Source organism: Doryrhamphus excisus, chromosome 15 (genome assembly GCF_030265055.1).
Source record: "Doryrhamphus excisus isolate RoL2022-K1 chromosome 15, RoL_Dexc_1.0, whole genome shotgun sequence".
Taxonomy (NCBI): Eukaryota; Metazoa; Chordata; class Actinopteri; order Syngnathiformes; family Syngnathidae; genus Doryrhamphus; species Doryrhamphus excisus.
This window is the reverse complement of record NC_080480.1, coordinates 9,365,466-9,382,500: the sequence shown is the minus strand read 5'-3', so window position 1 is coordinate 9,382,500 and position 17,035 is coordinate 9,365,466. Positions and strand designations below refer to the sequence as shown.

The following is a 17,035-nucleotide window of genomic DNA, read 5'->3' as shown; positions in this document are numbered from 1 at the left end:
GAGTTATTTAGTAAGTTGAATCTGTAAAGTGTTGAAGCGCTGAAGGTGGAAACCAGTATACAATGGCATGTTTAAAAATTAGACCTCCTGCAGCTGTTGCCTGCAAATGTAATAATTTTGTTGTTTGGATGTACCGTGGTACCATCAAGTGTATAGAGTTTGAGTTCTCAGTACCTCCTACAGAGAGCTGGTGCTGAGAGGGATGGCTGTGGAGAGGTTGGAAACTACTTTGACTCCGACAGCAAGTCTCACCAAAAAGTAACAGATGGTCTGTCACAGTCCAAAGTCCAGTAATTTAAGTTGTGATTGGTAGTCTGGAAGTCAGTGAAGAGCTCCCTTGTATACCTCCCTTACGTTCTAGGTGGGTCGTTGCTGTGGGGGGGGGCTTGTGACCATGGTGTCCTCTGTTGACCTTTTAGCTTTGTAAGTGAACTGGTAATGGTCGATGGAAAGTAGGAAATAGTGTGACAATACACAATATATAATTTTTATTATATATATAATAAAAACATTTTGCGTTAAATTTAGGGAGCAGATACTGTCCAGATACTGTCCAACACTGTTCTAGTTATGTAAAGTGAATAAAAGCCAATTCACATCCAATGGTACCGCAAGGCACATTAAGACCAAAATCACAAACGTCATACTAAACCAGCTGAACCCCACATTTTACCATACCCCTCTCTGCCTTCTCAGCCAGTTCTTTGATGGCTGCTACATACATCTAATGTTTAAGAGCATATTCTTTACTTACTGGCGTTACCACATTTTAATTATTTTGTTGAAATATGGGAATTTTTGTTTGTTTTTCCTGATTATGAATGATAATTTAAAAAAAACAACTTTTTGCCATAATGCAAAAAAGTTAGTTATGATAATACAGAACACTGGTTATACTGTATGGATCATACAAACCCTCTTTTCCTAAAATTACAAATATTTAAATAAAGAAAAGTAGAACCTCGGGAAACATTTAATTTAAAAACAGAGAAGTCAAAGTGTAAAATCTCATAATTTCAATTTAAGGCCTTTAACATGTGTGCGTTGGCAATAAACATCGCAAGTCTAATTACCATAATTTCCGGATTATCAGAGGTATATTATCCACACCCACTAAACTTAAATAGAAAAAAAAACCTTTGTACAGGCCACACCTGTCTTTCAGCTGCATGTGTTAAACGTTGTAACGTGATATTTAGTGCTCAGAAAAATGTCACACAGATTTTGTTAAATTTTTGATTGAATTAATGCTGTTCCCCAAACAATTTTTGACTGGAGCTCTTACTACATGGGAGAGCCGAAATATGAGACCACATTAATGGACCTATTGTTAAATTAATTCCGCTTCACTGTGTCAATCACAATTGAACATTACTTTTGTAAAGGCTGATTTTTGTTTTTACATTTTATTACATTGTGCTAGATGTCATATAGTTGGGGTAGTTATGCTTTATAGGCTGTTATAGAACAAGACCTTTAGTGAGGGAAGAAGCAGTCAAGAGAGAAAAAAAAATTGTGTTTATACCTTGTGAAGTGCATGTGCATTGAAGACTTGGCTTCAAATCAAGAGGAATGCACAATAACTGATGTGATGGATGTGAGTGAAATGATAGACATGTGTTGCGCATTCTCTGCACTGGTAAGAACACTTAAAAAATACCAACTGTTATCCATAATTTTATTCTAAACAAACACAGCATGCACATCAAAGAATGTGATGTCATTGGTGCCAATGATAAAATTGGTGTTTTTCTTGAAGAGAATATTGGTGATTGCTGTCTTTCTTATCATCCTATACAGGAATGCCGGCAGCTTATGACCTTAGTACAGTCATCGGCAGTGGCCCATCAGTCTCTCACAACAACCTTATCCCTCTGGGTACGTCTTTCTCAATGTTTTTTTCCTTTTTATTTCCAAGAAAAAGTATTTTGAAAAAAAGCCTTTCTTTGTTACATGTGTATAGTACAAATACTGCCAACTCGTTTATCATGGTTCACTGGTTCTAGATCCAACCATGATAAGGGAATTTCCATGAAGTAGGATTCCTTATTTATAAATGGGATATTTTTGTAGTTAGAAAACCTGTTTCTATTTATGGTGTTTATCATTATTAGAACCCTCTAGACATGAAATAACCCTCTTATAGTCACTTTTACATCCATATTACCCAATAGTAGACATACGTCGTAATTGAAAATAAGTACATACGTTAGACATTAGACATAATTAAGACATAATATAGACTCGTACGTTTGACAGCGTACTTCCTGCTGTGGCTATTGTCTCATCAGTGTAGTGTTACTGATACATCGGGAACAGTACGATACTACTCTGCCACTGTTTGTGGTTAAGGAGAGACTCCTGATGGTCACAACTCACACCAGTCACTGACACTCTCCACACTGCTAACCATGTTAATAATCATGGAAGTTTGTGCAACAAATTATAACTAACTAAATATAACTAAACTAAAATTATTTATAACTAAATCATCAATAATCGCTAATATTGACATTTTTGGAGACAATTTCTTCATTAATTATTGCCATGAGAGGGGCAGTACACATTTGTGCCTCGACGGTACGAGTGGTAAGTTTAACTTGACACAGAAGTTGCCTGTATAGTAGGGATGAGCGAGTCCACCACTATATGAATCTGTATCTGTAGTGTATTGTTAAACTAATGTAAGGGGTAGTGTATGTTTGTATAAAACATAGGGGGTCTGGACCACATATCTGTAGTGGTGGAGTAAAATTCAACGTTGCTGATGTCCTTCAACACGACTTCTTTATCTCGGTTATACAGTTCAGGAATTGTTGAGTGTGACGTGCATGTACGTTCTACCAGGCAATTCATACTGTCTGTCAAACATTTCTAACATTTTCCGATATGTTGGCTTTTCAACTGTATTGAAAGGTTGCATTTCTTTGGCAATGTTGCGAGCGGCACCCTCTGTGAGCGCTCTCCATTTTGCGCTTTCTTGCATTTTGTTTTATAGTCACCTCACTGATCAAACGTGGTGATCAAAAGTGTCGGGACGAAAGCTCTGCTGCACATTCACACGGGAGCTGTGGCATTCGGCTAAGAAGTTAGCACTTTTGTGCATTCATATTAGTGTTTGCTTGCTAACTGTTAGTAATACACTCAATAGCAGCCCCACCTCCACCTGCTGGGACAGAGGCTGACAGCATTATTGACCTATTTTTATTTTTAGATTAATCCATTTATCTATTATCGTGACTTGCAGAGGTAAACACAATCAGCGAGGTGTGCTGATCCAAGTACACGATGCAAATATACATTTATCCACTATGCTCTGACCTTTTGTGGTCATATTACATTCATTTCATGTTTCATGGCAATTTCCCCACACATTGTCAAATAATGGAACAAAATATGGACCTCCACAAGGCGTGGGTCCTTACCAAAGTGATTGTGGTCACGTTCCAAGCTTTTGGAACCACATTAAGAGTTTTCTTTTTCGTGACAAATGATACCTTCAAACCAAAATGACTATCTACCTATGTGTGTGTCAGAGCATAGGTTCCCTGATTTCCATGCATCCCGTCGTGAGTAACAAATTTTATTTGAACCAAGGATGTCGGCGGGAGGCAATTTTCTAACATGAGCAGATTGAGCTCAGCATCCAGTTAAGGGGGATGTTCGCCTGTCACATAGTATCTGTTTCCTGGGAATCTTCCACATTCTAACTTCCTGCCTTAATGGAAGTCAAGGATGTGGAAGAAGTTGTTTTTTTCTGCGAGTCATTACATTGTTGGACAATATCTTGGAAATTAATAACTATTTGCTGTGCCATCTTGTGGTCGTTTTTATGGCTTTAAACTGGTCAGGAAAACAGCTGGAAACGGCTCATTGTGTCCCTGCCATTGTTTTCTGTTTTTTTGTCTGCTTACATCTAATTTGACTGGTGATATATAGTCGGTTGGAAAACTTTGCTTGTCCTAATGAATGCTGTGTTTTTAGAAAAATACAGTGAACAAGACGAGGGTCGCAGGGGGTGCTGGAGCTTATCCCAGGAAAAGCGGTAGAAAATGAATGAATGAATGAAGACTGACAGATTATTTCTGTCATTGCTTAGATTTCGTAAGATGATGATGGTCGAGGCTCCGTCACCCAAAACAAAAAAACAAAAATGTTTTGGGTGACTGAATTGTTTAGACGTTACACTTTATGTAGTGTAGTATAAAAGCTGAATCCACAGCTACCCCCTGTTGTGGAAAAAAATTCTATCATCCTAAGTAGGATAGAGAATGCCTGAAATAAATACAGAACTTTGGCAGTTTTGATTACCTTTGCAAAACAAAGGGGTCAGACAACACACAGTATATATGGCGGTCTGTAGGTGTCTGGCCAAGAGTGGCCTCTTGGCGGGAACTTTTATACTCCAAAGCATGCAAATTAATTACATTACAAGAGAAAGGAGACATTCTTGTCACTCCCATGATGCCGCCCTCATGTATGGGGGTTAGCCTACACACTCATTCTTCTGGCACGGTTTGTCGCACCCATGCTATATAACCACCTAGGGTAAACCATTTGGTGGGACCTCCTGATGTCCCCTGTCCTGTGAAGGGGGAGCTTTGATCGGGTGCGAGATTTGAAGCGCTACAAAAGGCCGTAAAGTAATTCACACAATGTGTAACCTATGTTATACCTGTGAAATATAAATTTTCCCGTCGCACCCTACAGCTTTGTTATATGACAATGTTAAACTGGTATGCTGTTGTGTGATACATTTGATGGGTTTCTGTACTTGTGATCTACTTGTGTGTATGTGTGTGTTTATATTTATTTATATATGTATGTGTGTGTGTGTGTATGTATATACACATGTGGACAAAATTGTTGGTACCACTCAGTTAAAGAAAGAAAATCAATCAATTCTCACTGAAATCACTTGAAACTTACAAAAGTAACAATAAATAAAAATTTGTTGAGAATTAAACATGTTCATGGGATTCAGCTCTGGGCTCTTGGAGGGCCACTTCAGAATAGTCCAGCGCTTTTCTCTTAGCCATTCTTGGGTGCTTTTGGCTGTGTTTTGGATTGTTGTCCTGTTGAAAGACCCATGACCTGCGACTGAGACCAGGCTTTCTGACACTAGGCAGCACATTTCTCTCCAGTATGCCTTGATAGTCTTGAGATTTAATTGTACTCTGCACAACTTCAGGACACCCTGTGCCAGATGCAGCAAAGCGGCCCCAAAACATAACTGAGCCTCCTCCGTGTTTCACAGTAGGGACAGTATTATTTTCTTCGTAGGCTTGATTTTTGAGTCTATGAAGATACAGTTGATTTGCCCTACCAAAAAGCTCCAGTTTTGACTCATCTGTCCACAAAACATTCTCCCAGAAGCTCTGTGGCTTGTCAACATGCATTTTCGCAAATTCCAGGCTAGCCTTCAACAGTGGTGTCCTCCTCGGTCATCTCCCATGAAGTCCGCTTTGACTCAAACAACAACCAATGGTGCGATCTGACATTGATGTACCTTGGCCTTGGAGTTCACCTTTGATTTCTTTGGAGGTTGTTCTGGGCTCTTTGGATATAATTCCAACTATCCATCTCTTCAATGTGTCATCAATTTTCCTCTTGCGCCACATCCAGGGAGGTTGGCTACAGTCCCGTGGACCTTAAACTTCGGAATAATATGTCCCATTCTTGTCACAGGAACTTCCAAGCTGCTTAGAGATGGTCTTAAAGCCTTTACCGTTCAGATGTGTGTCATCAATTTTCCTCTTGCGGCCACGTCCAGGGAGGTTGGCTACTGTCCCGTGGACCTTAAACTGCGGAATAATATGTCCCATTCTTGTCACAGGAACTTCCAAGCTACTTAGAGATGGTCTTATAGCCTTTACCTTTCAGATGTTTGTCTATAATTTTCTCTCGAATGTCCTGGGACAATTCTTGCCACCGCTTTCTGTTGTCCATGTTCAGCGTGGTACACACCTTGTCACCAAACAGCACAATGACTATTTTTCACCCTTTAAGTAGGCAGACTGACTGATTATGAGTTTGAAGACACCTACAATGTCAATCAAAGGACACACCGGAGATAATCATGTGACTCTGGTCAAATTGTTTTCATTGTTGAGGTACCATCATTTTTGTCCAGGCCTGTTTCATTAGTTTATTTTTTTTTAGTAATTATGTTAATGAACCATTCAAAAGTCATGGCTGATTTTGATAATTTGAATAAATTTGAATACATTTTTATATATTGTTACTTTTGTAAATTTCAAGTGATTTCAATGAGAATTGTGGGATTTTCTTTCTTTAACTGAGGGCTACCAACAATTGTGTCCGTGTGTGTGTGTGTTTATATATATGTGTGTGTATTTGTATGTATATATGTGTATGTGTGTACTATGTGTGTATATATATATGTGTGTGTGTGTGTGTGTGTGTCTGATTGGCACTGTCCTGTTTTGATTGCTGGTGTTATACAACATTTTCATATGACAGTTAAATAATGTCATTTAGTGGTACATACTTGACAATACTTTTCTTTGTTTGCTCCCAGTCAACACAGGTATTGTGAACCACACCCACTCCAGGATGGGCTCCATCATGAGCACAGGAATTGTCCAGGGTATGTCCAGTTAATAATCAACTCAGTACAGAAAGCCATATTGGTAAGCAGCATCAAATTACCATGCAAAGTCAGAGAGAATCTTGAATGTAATGCTTTAATGTGTTTTTCAGGAGCCACAGCAGGCCAGTCAGGTCCCAGTAGCAGTGGTACTTACTATCCGGTCACCAACCAGTTCACCATGGGGGGTGCTGCAATCTCAATGGCGTCCCCAATGGTCATACCCAGCAACACCATGCATTATGGCAGTTAAGATGAAGACTTTGCAAAGACCCCTTTAACTTGCCCACCTCTGCATGACAAACAATTGCCTGTAAAAAACAAAAAAAACTTAGGCCCCACCTCTCCTACACCATAGTTGACCCATGGACCACAGCCAATACCAAAACTAGTGCTTTCTTGGCACTTAGCTCCTTGTTTCAACATCTTCCATCTAATTTTGTCTATCCTTTATTGTACACGAACATGCAAGCACTCATATCCGTCCAGACTCATTTTAAAAATGGCCTAAACGTCCTTGTCTTCACGAGTCCTTCAGGCCGTTGCACACCGATGCACTGTTTAAGTGCAGCATTTTGTTTTTGCCAGTTAACTTAACAATTTCTCCTTTCTTTGTGGTCACAACTTGTCTCTTGTGTCTCCCATGATCATGTTATCAATAGTGAACACACCAGCTGCCAGAGGCAGTTCTATATTGGATCATGATCAACAGTCATTTTGACTTGCTCTGTTCTGCCTCGGCTTTTAATATCATATCACCTAAGCCATGACAGGCAAAAAAATCCTAAATAAAGACACTCACAGCGTCTGTATATTCATATACATGGAAGCGTATCCTGAAGTGTAACAGACTTGCTTCTTGGCAATCTGAGTTTTATATTCTGCTCGTTACCGAATGTTAGGTTCCCCATGTGTTTAAATTTGCAATCCTTCATGAATTTTTGATGTACCCCACAATACATCAGACGTTGCTTAACGTCGATGCTGAGCCATGACATAAATATGCACCTACTATTGTCTTTTTGTCTGCTGTAGATTGTGTTCTTATGCTTAGCACTCCTCTGACTGAATGCAAGCTCCATTCAAGGATGTTGTTTTAAGGGATTGAAATCCCTCTTTGCAATATCCTGTACTGATTTCGAATTTGGAATTCACAAACGTTATTAATTTGATCCATTGTCAGTGCAGAAATATTGAGACGCTGTGGATTTAACTATTCTCAAAAAATACCAAGTGGTTGGATAGTCTTTATAAGGCTTCATTCATCCCAGATGGATGTGGCATCAAAATGTGCTTTCCAGAAATTCTTGAGGAAATTGCTTCTTTGGTTTGACAATTAACAAAAATTCAAGTGAAGCTTTCATCAGCACAGTGACAGTGGGAGGAATCATTATTTCATCCTCTGCTGATTACCCCCTTATAAAGAGTTCATTTTTGGTAGCGTTATGTTAACAGAGACAAAATATTTTTTTAAATGCAGAAAATATTAAGTTCATAATTAAATTTGTATTTGAGTGAAATACATGTGAGCTCCCCAAGCAAAAACATGTTTTGTGCAGAAACCCTTGTTGGCAAGCCCATACCTCCTTACACTCCTCTTGACAGATGCAGTGGATGACACTTGCCATTGAACATTCACGGCCCCACAAATTCTGGAGTTTGGTATGTGGTCAAATTCTTTTTTTTATTTAGATTTTTCACTCTCTCACTAATTCATTCATAATTTCTAAATACATGATAATATAGGCTAAAATGTACAGCATAAATGCACCACTGTCAGGCAGCCCACAGTTTTTACATGTTTATGTCTTAATGCTTGACATAGTGTTTTCGTCAAGTGGTGATATTTAGAACTTTGTTCAGTGATCTTTAATTCCCCCAGCCACCTGGCTTTTCTTGATGTGAATGGATAACTGAGCTCCTTTCCCTACCTCTTGGGGCGAATACAGCCACGTTATGGAGAAAAGTAATTTCTGTGGCTTGTAGCCACAATCTTGTTCTTTGGTCGTGACCCAAAGCGTATGACCATAGGTGAGGATGGGAATATATTTTAAATCGAGAGCTTTAACTTCTCTTAACGACCGCATTTCTGCAGACGCCAATCCAGTCTGCCTGTCGACCTCATGTTCCAACCTTCCCTCACTTGTGATCAAGACCCCAAGATACTTGAGCTTCTCCACATGGGGCAACATCTCACTCCCAACCCGGAGGTTGCAATCCACCCTTTTCCAACTGAGAACCATTGCCTTGGATTTGGAGGCGCTGAGTCTCAGAAACACTTTGTTTGTGAATAGCATAGACGAGTTTGTAAGGCACCCTAAGGATCTCAAGGCATCTCAGTAAATTGTTTGATCATTGTTTTTTTTCATTATTAAAAAGCTCATAGAATTGTTCTTTTTTTTTTTTTAGTTTACACTCTGTATCAGATGTACAGTGGCACCTCAGCTTCCGTGTGCGTAAGCACGCACACCCACCTGTAACCAATGCCCCTCTACACCGATTTAGCCTAAACACAAACTGACAACCTGTCTCCTTCACCAGTCATAAGAAAACCTGAGAAAATTTTGCCATGGGAAATATAATGTAGGAAAAATGAAATAATTATACATGATGAAAGAAATAGATTAATCAACTTTCAACATCACTTTTACAGTTTATTGAAGACTTGTTGGCAAAGATGGCAAGGAGCAATAAGAGGGGAGGGAATCCACACCAACAACTTTTTCTGTCTTTTTTTTTTTTTTACCTCTCTTTTGTTACCTTTACCCCTTTCACAACATTAGCTTCCTCGATGGATTTCTTCACCAGGATGGAACTTCTTGTATATGCAGACTTTCCATACATCCTGGCAGACACCATCCTTGTACTTTGGGGTTGTCGACTTCTTTATGAAATTGCTGGCATTTGCAACTTTACGTAGCCCCATGGCAGGTCATTAGTAGTCAGTCAAATACACACAGTGAGCCAGTAATGTGTTGGGTGTTTCGTATGTGAGTTCAAATCCAAGGAATGATACAGTTTTGGGCAAATGGACTTGTTTGTTGCGTGTAATGTTGTACGATACCCGAGACTATGAGGAACACCGGGGCCAGATGGCCAGTTCACACACACACATAACCAGTCAAATACACAACTTATTATAAATTTCACTCAACCAAATACAAATGATCAAAATATTTTGACAGATTTTGTTTAGAAATACTGTCTCTGTTAAAATAAAGCTACCATAACGATGATAGATTTGGTTGTTTCTTTGTAATGTGGTTAACAATCAAAATCAGCGGGGTTCACCATGATTTGCCCCTTTGTATGTGTACGTTTTTGTCTTTAACTCAGTCATCTAAATTTTTTTATACTGGATTTACTTGAATTTTACCTGTGTTTAGTAGGCAGTAGTAGTATTGATCAGTTAATGATCTCACTTTTTCAGCAGGTCTTAATCTGCCTCATCAGACATGTTGAACTGCACAAGATGTTTTATACATGCTTGACAGGGTTAAACAAGGAGAGGTTATAAGCCTGCTACCATAGACTTGGTTAAATATTTCAACTGCATTATTTTTGTTTTCGTTATTTGATGGGTTAGGTGTTAGAGGAAACGGTGATGCTGCACATGTTCAATGCAAATCCAATAAAACTTTTTTTTTTTTTTTTTTTAGAGAAAATCAAACTCGTTAAAGTGAGAGTACTTTAATGAGCTGCAGTATTATAGGTCTGGAGAGTAACCATTTGTCAGCAGGCTTGAATAAGCTTGGACAGGTTCAGCATTTTTCACCTATCAAGTGAAAGCTACATATACTCTAGACTCATTACATGCAAATTAAAAATTTTAAGTCTGGTTTTGGTGTTACGTTTTCCGATTTAACCGGGAAAAGAATAATACATAAAAATCTTCTTCTGAGTACGTTCATTTTTGACTGGGCTTTCTTTTACACAAAGTACTGCATCACACAAAGTACATTTACACAGTAAATTGCATTACTTTGTGTGACCAGATCATACCAATTGGAAAAGTAAGAGGAATAAAAATAAAATAATTTTGATTCCAAAAATTAACATAATTTCTATTCAAAATTATGGCTAAATTTCCTGTTCAAACACAATTGATCTGTCTCTGTGTGTGTAGAAGCCTTTATGATACATTCTCGGTAAGATTGCTGAGGAATGTTTGTGACATATTAGTCTCCCTATTGGACCAAACCACGGCGAAGGCCAACTGCCCAACTGAAGGTGGGCAAAAGTGAGCCCAACAGGCGCTTGCTGCTCTTGGCTGTAGAAACTCTGGTAGCTACAACAGCGTTTGTAGAAAGAAGAGGAGTTGACTTCTGCTACTCTAGTTTGTGGGGCAAATATGAAATACTGTATAGTGTACATCTGCTCCACAATGTGCCAGTGCATCAGCGTTATAGGTATATATCCTTGTCAGAGTACAAAGCCGTTAACATAAACCGGCTATTAGACACCCTGGTTATTCAAGGGACTAACAACCCTGCTCTTCCCCCATTTTCATTGCATGGCAGTCTGCACCTCTGTTCATTACATTTGACTAAACAAAAAAGGATGCTAGTTCGATTCCTTCTCTGGTGTCCAGTGGTTCACCACCATGGACTTAGCATGCAGTTACAACCAAATTCTGGTGAATGGGACTTCACTTTTCCCACTTTATGATTTTTTTAAAAATGCCCTTTGGACCAGGGGTCAGGGGTGTCCAAACTTTTTCCAGTAAGAGCCATATTGTAAAAAAAAAACAAACTACTACTTTGAGATTTTGGAAGGATACACAAATTTTGTTTTTTGTCACATTTCCAAATATTTCAGCTTTTTTCATAGTCTGGGTACATTTTTTCTCATATTTGAACTTTATTCCCATAATACAACTATTTCCAACCTAATTTTGCAAGAATGACAAGTTCTCATATTTTTTTAATAAATGTTTTTCTTTTTTCTATGTCTACTCTATGCTACTAAAATTACATAATTTTTCCTCATGATATTACAAGCATTTATTGTAAAATGTTCTTGTTAGAATTACTTTTTTTCTGTTTAGAATACAACTTTTTTCTCTTAATGATTTTACGTTATTCTGATCAAATTAATACATTCTACGCCGTTTATCCTCATAGGGTCACACGGGTATGCTAGAGCCTGTTCACCAGCCACAGGGCAAAAATAGAGTTGCCAATTAACCTAACATGCATGTTTTTGGAATGTTCGTGGAAACTGGAGTAACCGGAGAAACCCACGCACGCACGGGGAAATGCAAACTCCATACTGAGATGCCCAAGCGGAGAATCGCACTCAGGTCTTCCCCAATCTTGAATGTCCTTTAATTTAACATTATATTACTATCATGAAAATTCTCCAAAATTATTTAAAAGCATATATTCCCAAACTTTTTGGTGAAGCTAATAATTAAAAAAAAAGTAAAAATATCCCAAAATTGTTAACTATAATGATGGAACTGGTAATATTAATGATTATAATGATGGTCATAATGATAGATTATAACAATAATGATAATGATAATATTGCAATGATAACGGAAAACAAGACAGTGGCATGAACATCATTATATCTTGCAAAAAGGGGTAGGCATTTATAAGCTTTTGCTTCAGCCTACTCCCTTTTGGGCTTGTGATCAGAAAGCTGAATACAAATGTAAATAATGGAAATTTATATTTTGATTGATGTAAGAAATGCACTGTAATGTTTCATATATCCTCCCCCCCCCCCCAAAAAAAAAGCTATTGAACCTATAAGTTCGGTGATGTGAATATTGCGGTTCTACATTATACAGAAATGAATGTATTAATAACCTAATACAAGTTATGTAAAGGGATAATTTCATAAACCTGTTGCTTCGTATAGCCATTATTATGATTTGTAGTTCTAAACACAACTAAGGTGTTTTGACTCTCTTTTTACATGTCCTACGTGAGCATGTTTTTTCGTACATCTCTTTCGATATCATATGCAAAATAACCAATAGAAGGACAGAGGTATGGTTTGCTATGTAACAAACATTCGTGTGGAAGCTATTAAGGTCGGAAGTTGAATCTGTGAATGTTTCGAATTTTACCGCAGTTATGTGAGTGACGGTCACATATAATTGCAAGAGCCCCTTTGAGGATGGTATATTTAAAATAATATTCATTTAAATGTACTTATTGATTAAGCCATAGCCAAAATGTACGCTATTTTGTCACCAACGACATACCGTAAATGTTTTTAAGATGGCGGCCGAATGGCGCGTGCGCAATGTGGATTGCTGGCAGTTTGTTTCCTGAAAGTGACTGACCGCATTGACCAACATTAAAACACATTTATATGAGATATGGCGTCGCGTTTGACAACCAGGAGGATGTTTTGTGCCATGAGGGAATCAGCAAGCTTTCTTCACTCACAAAGTCGCTGGGAAAAACTGAAAAACAGCAAAGCAGGTGAGAAACTGCACATTTTAGTCATAAACTTCGTTCATGATGGGTGGTTTGTCAACGTCAAGAAAATGCTGCCAATGCCAAAAAACGCACACAACCCCCCCCCCCCCCCCCCCCCAAACACATGTATGATATGCTGTAACTTAATAGGACAAAAGGTAAGTCAGGCCAGACGACAATCCGTCTTTTAAGACTTAAAGTCCAACATTTCACAGTATTATAGAGCGGCTGGCACGAGTCTTCAAAAGAAAATGGAGCTACTCACTTTTACATCCTATTGTTTATTACAGACATTGTAAGGGAAGGAAAAGGGCTAGCATTTGGTAGCTAACAATACATGTAAAGGTACACACCTATTCTGCCCTCTAAACAAACCTCCCTCCAAAACGTCAACAGTGTTACATTTACATAACATGACCTGCATATTAACCAAGCTACAGTAACATTGTTATTGTAGGAGATAACGCCAAATAATGATTTTCCTGGTAGAGTGACACAGCGCCTCGCTTACAACACGATACCACAGATTTCTTTTTCTGATTTGATACTGAGTTAAAATTCATGTTGGTAATTTATTAATTTATATTAATGAACTTCATTTCGACAAGGTCTCAATATTTTTTTACTTTCCACTGTGTTCCTGTCATTGATGTACAGTAAGTTACAGTAAGTTTGTTCCTCGTCTTTTTGCATGGTTTAGGTGTGTGGAGTCGCAGTCTGGCCTCTGACTACAAAGAGGCGTGTCGGGAAATGGTTGTTGGCATCTATGAGCATCCTGTCAAAGCATCGGTGTATGTTACCCTCCTTGGTGGAGCATTGACCTGTTTCCTCTCAAAACCTGACAAGTCGTCCTTTGAGGCCGCCCTGCTGGAGCGCTCTGGTCAGCTGGGCCTGCTGTCATCATGGATCCGCAGTGCAACTGCCGATAAACATGTGCAAAATCTGCTTAAGCTTCGCAATGAGGGCCGTTTGCGACACATCAACCTGGGCATACTCTCTATTGTTTATTCTACCGACTACGACCTTGACAGCACACTTTATGAAGTTCAGTGTTCTAGTTTGTCAGTACTTTGGAGAAACCTACCTGGACGGGTATTGGATGTAGGCTTTGCTGGCCGCTGGTGGGTTCTGGACTTCAAGATGAAAAACTATGACGTTAATGAAGAGGAGTTCACACACCTGCCTGTGCATATGCAAGTAACAGCACCACCCAGTGTTCAAGAGGTGGAACTGAATGAGCGACTGCACAGAGACTCCTGGTTAGCACTGAAACTTCAAGTTGAGGAGAAATAAGTCAGTCAGGATGGATAGAATCAGATACATACATATCAAATACATATAAAGATATTGAATTTTGAAACTGACTGGAGTGTATATAAAATCCAAATGATATTTGACATACTGGACTGGTCAACATTTGAGTTTCCACAGTATCATGTGATTTGGTTATTGACTTTAAAGCCATTCTTTGGAGGCATTAACAATAAAAGACTTCAACTCACACCATGATTGAAATCAGTCTTTTCAAATAATAAATACTTAAGTACTGAATTAATTGTTTTTTCCATTAGTTTTATACCCTTTACAAATTATGTTTACATGACAAAATTAGCTTAATGGCACATCAGAAGTGTTCATGTTAGGCAATCCACTGATCTGGGTGTAACTGACTTGTAATGCTCCTACATAACTTTAAATCACTTAATCATCTCTACAACACTGGTGAGTGTTGGTGCTCAAAATCTGTATAGAAAAAAATCTGTATGCAATCTACTAATAATTTCTATTATGTTGCACTCTGTGTGTATGCTAGCGCTTCCGCCTCTACTCACTGTGACTGCATTACAGAGAGAAGGCTTCACTCCGTTCATGCCATTGTTCTATGAAAGAAAGGAGTCGTGGCTGAAATCAATGCACAGAGTGAACTCTCATCCTGCCTGTTTGGAGGTGAGAAACTCAGAAAACAGACACACATGCACAGGACAATATTGATGCAGACAAAATTATCCAGTTCATTTTCACTTGTTAATTTATTTATCATCATCACCGCAGGCCTTGAGTCAAGTTTATTTATATAGCCCTTAATTACAAAAGAGCCTCACAGGGGAGGCAAGCAGGCAACAATCAACGAGGCAAGGAAAAACTCAAAACCCATTTGGGAAGAAAGAAACCTTGAGAAGGGACCGAAGAAGGGGATAATCCTCCTTCCAGGATGACCAGGCTGCAATGGATGTCGAGTGGGCAACATATGACACAATTGAAAATATACAAAGAAAATTCAAATATAATAGTCCAGTTCATAGATGTAGTGCCATCAGGAGAGTTGGTCAGCCACGGGTCTTGGGATAATCATCAGCTAAAGCGGGGTCCTCCGTTGGAGGTGGACCACTTCAGATCTTGTCCGACTCTGTCAAGTTCGAAACAGTGACAGCCTCTGCTGGCCCCCCCTCTCTATCTGTATGATATACTCATTAATATGTGCACAGGCAAATGTTACAAATATGATTTTAATATGCTGAATGTTGTACTGCTGCACCTTGGTCTATGTTGCTCTTGTAAAAGAGAATTTTAAACTCTATAAGTATTTAACCTGGCAAAATGAAAAAAATCACCATAAACAGTGAGTTAAACAGTACAGTTAAAATTCATTCATTTATTCATTCATTTTCTACCGCTTTTCCTCACGAGGGTCGCGGGGGTGCTGGAGCCTATCCCAGCTGTCTTTAGGCGAGAGGCGGGGTACACCCTGGACTGGTCGCCAGCCAATCATAGGGCACATATAGACAAACAACCATTCACACTCACATTCATACCTATGGACAATTTGGAGTCGCCAATTAACCTAGCATGTTTTTGGACTGTGGGAGGAAACCGGAGTACCCGGAGAAAACCCACGCATGCACGGGGAGAACATGCAAACTCCACACAGAGATGGCCGAGGGTGGAATTGAACTCTGGTCTCCTAGCTGTGAGATCTGTGTGCTAACCACTCGTCCGCCGTGCCGCCCTACAGTTAAAATACTATTGGAAATTGTAAAATGAATAGTAGGAAATGATAGCTGAGAAACTAATTCAACAAAATCACAGAAAAGCAAAATAAATGGTTAGATTTGTTTTTCCTTGTTTTGTGCACAACTTTCTGTGTACTTTTATTTTGTCATGCCCACCCCCTGTGTTCACCCTCCTGTGGCAGCTTTACATAATGTTAAGATGGCAGCTGCTGAACTATTCAGGTTTATTTGCATTTGTTGCTCTATTTTTGCTTGTTATACCTTCCTTACCATATTTTGAATTTTTGGAGGACAAAGCCTATCAGGGATATATAATAAATGCACAAGATGGCTACAAATGAAGGCAGGACATTTTCTCTTCAGATGAGACTTAAAGGGGACCTGTGATGCTCATTTTTTGGCTCTTTGTATTTAGTTGCGGACTCCTATAGAGCAGCTATACACGATAACCAGCACAGAAAGCTTTATTCTGTGTTATTCTGCGTTATTCCAGAATCTGCGCCTATATTCAGCTATATTTCTTTGGTTTGGGTTTTTTTTCTGCTTTCCACGAAAACGGACTGTATTCTACCCATGGCCCACCTCCAGACACACCCACTCCTCTGTGGTTGGGCACACTCCCAAGTGCTTAAAAGCACCAAAGTGGTTTATGCCACTTGCTGCAAACCCAACTTTATAGGCAATAAACAGTATAGGAGTTGATAATAAACGGCAATGTAACTTTTTAAAATGTCCACTTTTAACATACAGCCATATGTGTTGGATACCAAATCCAATCCAGAAGTAGAGACTAGACAGTCTGAAATTTCTCAAGAAAAGAGTTTACTTCAACGGTAAGTAGCACTAACATTTGAATGTTGGTTTTCTGAAGCATCTGTAACCTCTAATGGTTTTGTGGGACTACCGGTGTTTAAAAAACTCGGGTAGATTTATCTACTTTTTCTTGTGGGCTCTGCTGTGTGGTGTGTGTGTCTCTG

At 38.9% G+C, this 17,035-nt stretch overlaps 2 protein-coding genes across 3 annotated transcripts in view; both read left to right on the top strand.

Annotated features, from left to right (window-relative positions):
- The window catches only part of carm1 (coactivator-associated arginine methyltransferase 1), a 31,511-nt gene extending 21,025 nt beyond the window's left edge, over window positions 1-10,486 (top strand). The window contains exons 14-16 of one of the 2 annotated variants that reach the window (XM_058049356.1): window positions 1,801-1,878; window positions 6,542-6,610; window positions 6,724-10,486. In XM_058049356.1, coding sequence (XP_057905339.1) covers window positions 1,801-1,878; window positions 6,542-6,610; window positions 6,724-6,863 — 287 coding nt within the window. In that variant the 3' untranslated portion in view covers window positions 6,864-10,486. Of the gene's footprint in view, window positions 1-1,800; window positions 1,879-6,541; window positions 6,654-6,723 lie in introns of both variants that reach the window. The other variant, XM_058049357.1, reaches the window with a different exon arrangement.
- A 2,344-nt stretch (window positions 10,487-12,830) lies between these two features.
- Window positions 12,831-14,548, top strand: timm29 (translocase of inner mitochondrial membrane 29). The gene is made up of 2 exons (XM_058049430.1): window positions 12,831-13,050; window positions 13,748-14,548. The coding sequence occupies exons 1-2, from the start codon at window positions 12,945-12,947 to the stop codon at window positions 14,338-14,340; spliced, it is 699 nt and encodes a 232-aa protein (XP_057905413.1). The 5' UTR covers window positions 12,831-12,944; the 3' UTR covers window positions 14,341-14,548.
- Window positions 14,549-17,035: the final 2,487 nt, after the last annotated feature.

Coding starts and splice junctions, on each gene's coding strand:
- timm29 (XM_058049430.1), top strand. CDS start 12,945: ATGGCGTCGCGTTTGACAACCAGGAGGATGTTTTGTGCCATGAGGGAA. Junction 13,051..13,747: donor ACTGAAAAACAGCAAAGCAG/GTGAGAAACTGC, acceptor TGCATGGTTTAG/GTGTGTGGAGTCGCAGTCTG.